Source organism: Lipotes vexillifer, unplaced genomic scaffold (assembly GCF_000442215.2).
Source record: "Lipotes vexillifer unplaced genomic scaffold, Lipotes_vexillifer_v1.1 scaffold205, whole genome shotgun sequence".
In the NCBI taxonomy this organism is placed as follows: domain Eukaryota; kingdom Metazoa; phylum Chordata; class Mammalia; order Artiodactyla; family Lipotidae; genus Lipotes; species Lipotes vexillifer.
Genome location: NW_006781396.1, coordinates 1,101,798 through 1,108,642, shown reverse-complemented (window position 1 = coordinate 1,108,642; position 6,845 = coordinate 1,101,798). Strand labels below are relative to the sequence as shown.

Genomic DNA, 6,845 nt, shown 5'->3' with positions numbered 1-6,845 from the left:
TTTTGCGGTGCGCGGGCCTCTCACTGCCGTGGCCTCTCCCGTTGCGGAACACAGGCTCCGGACGCGCAGGCTCAGCGGCCATGGCTCACGGGCCCAGCAGCTCCGCAGCATGTGGGATCTTCCCAGACCGGGGCATGAACTCGCGTCCCCTGCATCGGCAGGTGGACTCTCAACCACTGTGCCACCAGGGAAGCCCTCCCCTGGCATTTTGACCTAACATCTTGCACTGGTAGAAATGACAATGGCTTTCGAATTTAATATCTACTTCCCTTTTCTGTAGATTAAGAAAATGAACCCCGGGCTTCTCTTGTGGGTTCGAGCCCTGGCCCGGGAAGATCCCACATGCCACGGAGCAACTAAGCCAGTGAGCCACAACTACTGAATCCCGTGTGCCACAACTACTGGAGCCCATGCACCTAGAGCCCATGCTCTGCAACAAGAGAAGCCACCACAATTAGAAGCCTGCGCACGGCAATGAAGCGTAGCCCCCACTCGCCACAACTAGAGAAAGCCCGTGAGCAGCAGAAAACCCAATGCAGCCAAAAATAAAAAAATTAAAAAAAACAAAAACAAAAAAACCCCAAAACAAACAAACAAAAAGAAAATAAACCCCATGTACCACCAAAAGCAAAGGTAACAAAAGCAAAAATAAACAAGTGGAATTATATCAAACTAAAAAGCTTCTGCACAGCAAAGGAAACCATCAACAAAATGAAAAGGCAATCTACCAGACAGGAGAAGATATCTGCAAATCATATACTGATAAGGGGCTAAAATGCAAAATATATAGAGAACTTATGCAACTCAACAGCAAAAAACCAAACAACCTGATTAAAAAATGTGCAGAGGACCTGAACAGATGCTTCCCAAAGAAGACATACAAATGGCCAATAGACACGTGAAAAGATGCTCAACATCACTAATCATCAGGGAAATGCAAATCAAAGCCACGAGATACCACCTCACACCTGTCAGAATGGCTGTTAACAACAACAACAACAACAACAAATAAGTGTTGGCCAGGATATGGAGAAAAGGGAACCCTGTGCACTGTTGGAGAGAATGTAAATTGGTGCAGCCACTATGGGAAACAGTATGGAAGTTCCTCAAAAAATTAAAAATAAAACTACCATATGATCCAAATTCCACTTCTGGGTATTTATCTGAAAGAAACAAAAACACTAACTTGAAAAGATATATGCACCCCTATATTCACTGCAGCATTATTTATAAGAGCTAAGACACAGAAACAACCTAAGTGTCCATGGACAGATGAATGGATGAAGGAAATGTGATATGGGTGTATGTGTATATATATTGTGTGTACGATGCAATATTATTCAGCCATAAAAAAGAAGGAAACTTTGCCATTTTTGACAATGTGGATCGACCTTGAGGCCATTATGCTGACATAAATCAGAGAAAGACAAATACTGTATGATCTCACTTATATGTGGAATCTAAAACGAACAAACAAAAATAATTGAGTTCATAGATATATAGAACAGATTAGAGGTTGCTAGAGGTGGGGGGTGGAGGTGGATGAATTCTGGTGCAGGGATTCAAAAGGTACAAACTTCCAGTTATAAGTAAGTCATGGGGATATAATGTACAGCATGAAGACTATATTTAAAAACACTGTATTGAATATTTGCAAGTTGCTAAGAGAGTAGATCTTAAAAATTCTCATTATAAGAAAAAAAATTTGTAACATGTATGGTGACTAGACTTATTATGGTGATCATTTTGCAATATACACAAATATTGAATCATTATGTTGTACACCTGAAACTAATATGTTATATGTCAATTATATGTCAATTAAAAAATTAGGTCCCAGAGATAAAATGATTTTTTAAAGGTAATAGAAGTAGATATTGATAGAGCCTCCTTCTAAAAGGCTGGAAAATCAAACATTTCCCAGGACTTCCCAGGAGAAGAGGGGAACTGTGATGCTGGTTGTCATTACTCCCATACTCACTTCACAAACCAGCTCTTGGATACTGGCTTCAAAAATTATAAAAATGTTCTTTGGAAAAAAACTCAAACTACCTAAAAGTGATTAGAGTAAAAACAAAACCTGGGGAGAGTTACTTTCTCTGCAGCAGTGCTGTCCATTAGAACTCTGCGATGAGGGAAACGTTTTTATCTGTGCTATTTTCAATACAGGAGCCACCAGCCACGTGTGATACTGGAAGAAGTGAGTTTTAAATTGTATTCAATTTTAATTACTTTAAATTTAAATAACCACATGTAACTGTGGTATCATATTGGACAGGGCAGCTCTAGAGAATAACCATCCTTCCCTGTGGATAAGGACTCTCCTTGTCCTCGCTCTGGGGCTTCCTTTCACTCAAACCTCGGTTGTGGGTTCGGGGGGAGATTTAAATAACTCAAGTTCAACTTAAAAAGTTAATGAGGACTTCCCTGGTGGTGCAGTGGTTGGGAATCCACCTCCCAATGTAGGGGATGTGGGTTCGATCTCTGGTCAGGGAACTAGATCCCACATGCATGCCACAGCTAAGAGTTTGCATGCCACAACTAAGTAACCCACCTGCCGCAACTAAGACCTGGCACAACTAAAAATAAAAAACAAACAAAAAGTTAATGAACACCTGTTATGTGCAAAGTACTGTCTGAGGTCCTGTTTGCAGGGGAGGGGGGATCCAAAGGTGGATAGGACTTGTAACTACCCATACAAAGTTCACAATTTGGTAGGGACATTAAGTCACATACACAGAGATGGAGTGTAACATGTAGCAATGTGGACAAACTGAACCAAGTTAAGGAATAAAGAAAACAGAGTGATTCATTATGCTGGGATCAAAAGGGAAGGTTTCACACATGCAGGAGCTTTTGATCTGTTCTTGAATTCTGTGAGCCTAGCTTCCTGGAGGAAGATGAACAGTGAATCCTGGCTGTGAGACAGGGAATGGAGGTCATATAGTACAGAGGGAGGCAGTACACTTTTGGTTCAAATCCTGGATTTGCTATCTAATACTACCTTTGTGATCCTGGGAAAACTCCTTAACCTCTCTGAGTTGCAGCTTCCTTATCTGTAAAATGTGGTTAATAACTACTCCTGTGTCAGAGGATTAAACGAGCAGCTTGCACAGTGTATCCGGCTCATAGTAAGCAATGAAAAAACTGTGAGATAACTAATAAGGACCTACTGTATAGCACAGGGGACTCTACTCAGTACTCTATAATGGTCTATATGAGAGAAGAATCTAAAAAAGGGTGGATAGATGTGTATGTATAACTGATTCACTTTGCTGCACACCTGAAACTAATACAACATTGTAAATCAACTATACTCCAATAAAAATAAAGTAAAAATAAAGTAAAAATAAACAAATTTAAGGCAAAAAAAAAAGAGAGAAAAAACTGTGAGCCTCCATTGTTAATATTATCATCATTGTATCAGCCAACATAGCTGAGAAATAAGGCCAGAGCAGAACCAGGATCTCTTAAATGGGCTAAATAAACTGCAGAGTGCTCACAGACACAACAGACCTTGGTGTGCAGCTGGAATGCTATGATGGGTTGTAAATGACTGAAATGTGCCCTGGGTGGTAGAGTGATCAGTACCATCTTCTTCCTAGAGACATTCAAATATTCAAGTGCTGCTATCTACTAAGCAGTAAGCTGGGTCTAATTTTTTTTTGGCCGTGCCACACGGCATGCGGGATCTTAGTTCCCCACCAGGAATTGAACCCGTGCCCCCTGCAGTGGAAGCGGGGAGTCCTAAACACCGGACCACCAGGGAATTCCCTTGTTTTTATTTTTAAGATCCTTAGGGTCATAAATGAATTTAGGCCTACAGGCAAATTAGAATTATAAGAAGAAATGGAGAACACAAACCAGGACCAGGGGTGATATTTCTCAATGTCATGAGTCTGAGGGCTGAGCTACTGATGTGGGAAATGGGGAAGTTGAAGCAGTCTAGGCTGGTACCCTGGAGCTGGCTGCAAGGCTCCATCATAAAAGTGTCTACTTCAAGGGCAGTAAGGCTTGGCTTTTCCGCCGGACTCCAGAGGGCCCCACTCACCATCACAGTCAAAGAGCGCAAACACCACATCACACACGTGATCTGAGAGTTCCACTTTAGCCACTGTCCTGGCCACCTGCTGCATGGTTACTGAAAGAAGAAAGATGTTGAGTTAGCACAGCAGAGGGACTTTCATTTTGCTTTCTCTGAATGGAAGGATAAAACTATTCAGTCACAATAAAAAATTTTCAAGTGTATTTACATCACATTTAAGAAAATGATAATTCAGTTTTTAATCCATAACCCCCTTTCCTTTTCACTTCAGATTCCATTTTCTTTCTACTGCTGCCACAGTTTAGGAGGTATATATAATTAAGTAAGAATGCCTGATACTAAATTTATAGAGAAAGTAGATTGGAGATTACAAGGGGCTGGGGAGTTAGTGGTTAATCGGTACAGATTTTCTGTTTGGGGTGATGGAAAAGTTTTGGAAATAGTGGTGATGGTTGTACAACACTGTGAATGTAATTAATGCCACTGACTTACATACTTAAAAATGGTTTAAATGGCAACTTTTGTTATATATATTTTACCACAATAAAAATTTAAAAAGTGAAAATCCACATAATATTTAAGGATGGAATTCTAAGTCTTCAGCAGGCAGCGGTGGCTTTTCTAATAAATTATTACCAGAAGAGTGCCTTGAAAAAAAATAAAGAATGCCTGATAGTCTCCGTCTTGGCATTTCCCTCCCACTGGAAAGAGCACAATAACAGAAAGTCAAGGAAATAATGAGGCAGAGAAAGGATGGGGAAGTGGGGAACAAGGAGACTTGTCTGAGTGCACTGAGGCTTCACCCACCCGTTACTGACTGACAGTGGAGAATCTGCATGGCTGAGGTCCTGCCCTTCCTCCCAACAGGTTTTCCATCAGCCACTTTGTCTTTCCCAACTGTGCCCCTTGGGAGAAGCAGTGGCCCCATCTCACTAGATCCATACAGTCTCTCTCTTTTTTTCTTTTTCCAGATCTCATCAGAAAATCTCTTCTCTCTTGCCATTTTTTCTTTCTCTGACATTTACTGTTAAACACTAGCAATCACGTGAGAACTGGGTTCTCACAAAAAACAAGCCAGGAAGGACTAGGCAATTTCCCCTGCCTTCTCTGCCATTTATCCTCAAGCCTGATCCAGCTACATCTATAAATTATGTTATTGCTTATAGACACACTCTTAAGTGAGGTAAAACTCAGAGGAAAGAAAAAGATGAATTTCTATTTATGAACCAACTAGCAATGAAGTGTTCATATCTATAAACCTCAGATTAGATTTTTCTAGAAGCAATGTGAACTTAAACTAAAGGCAGTGTGCCTTCTCTGCTTATTTCATTCCTATAATTTCAGTTCTTTCTTGTCATTTTTTTTCTGCATTTGCTCTTTCACTTCACCTCTATAGCTTCCATTATATTCACCACAGGGCCCCTGAGGTCAGCTGATACAAATGCCAGAACAATGCAGAGGAGCAAGGAGACGCAGTAGAAAAACTGCTTGCAAGTCACAAGACCTGAGCTCTAGTCCTGGCTCCATCAACTTGCTGTGGTGGAGTCACCTGATCTCTTTAGGTATAATATTCTCATATTCAAATGAGGGGATGCCACAGAATAGCTGCTGAGGTGGCTTAGTAGTGCAAACAATGGTTTATTGGCGTTTTCTAGAATCTGAGGGTGAGGGATAGGGGTGGAGGTACACAGAAACAGCTGAAGATCTTGTGTGGTGAAGGGTAGAAGAAAGGTATAAAGGCCACAAGCTGGGCTGTACCTTAGTGTCCACAGCCTCTGTCTGGAGGAGGACTAGGCTGCTCACGAGAGTGGGAAGAGTCAGATTCCTCCTCCTGCAGCTTTAGGTTACTGCTCATACCGCCCCTCTTCACGGGATGTGAGAGTGAAAGAGGAATCAACATCCCTTGGAACTAAAAGACTTAAGCAGAATATATTATTGTGTGGATGTTCACGAGATGTGGTTAAGTGCTGATGGGGAAGATGGGGCCTCTACTAGACTGTAGAAATTCTAGGGTTTAGAAACAGCCTCATAGGTCTAGACAGTTGATTCTCTCAGTCGGCTCAGGAAGAACTGATTCCTGCTAACTAAATGGCCCGGGGAAAGAAGAGAAAACCAGAAGGCCAATTTACAATGAAAATAGTAACTGTTAAGAGAACTAAACTGATGACAGTTGGTCATTATACTTCTCAGTAGGAAAATCTACTAAGGAAACTCAGTTCACCTCAGAAGATTGCTCAGCGAAAAGAGAATCAGACCAGAAGACACTGGATGCTCTCAAACTGTGATCATTTACTGAATTACCCTTTGCGGCCACAGAAATGTGTCCTGAGAAGTGGCTCAAAACCTGTTCTATGTAGATAAACATGAATGCTTTATGTTAACCATTACTCTCTCTGCCAATGTTTGTTAACCATGCCTTTTTCACACCAATACCACACCTGTTATAACTGATAACTACCCTCTTTTTCTCTTTCCCAGTTCCATTTTCTCAGGGCAGAGTGCCTATTGCCAATTCTTTTTTTTTTAATTGTGGAGTATAGTTGTTTTACAATGTTGTGTTAGTTTCTACTGTACAGCAAAGTGAATCAGCTACACATATACATATATCCCCTCTTTTTTGGGTTTCCTTCCCATTTAGGTCACCACAGAGCACTGAGTAGCGTTCCCTGTGCTATATAGTAGTGCTAATTCTTCTTGATGTTCCAAGTGCCTATCCTTTTCCCCATGAAGATAGACTCTTTCCTCTTTAAAATAAACCATTAACTAAATAATATCCAAGAATGTCAGCGAAGCTCTTGGC

The 6,845-nt window shown here is 41.1% G+C and overlaps 1 protein-coding gene across 3 annotated transcripts in view; it reads right to left on the bottom strand.

Annotated features, from left to right (window-relative positions):
• The window catches only part of MICU1 (mitochondrial calcium uptake 1), a 219,321-nt gene that overhangs the window by 3,131 nt on the left and 209,345 nt on the right, over positions 1–6,845 (bottom strand). For all 3 annotated transcript variants that reach the window (XM_007454676.1, XM_007454675.1, XM_007454677.1), the window contains one exon: positions 4,052–4,141. In XM_007454676.1, coding sequence (XP_007454738.1) covers positions 4,052–4,141 — 90 coding nt within the window. The remainder of the gene's footprint in view (positions 1–4,051; positions 4,142–6,845) is intronic.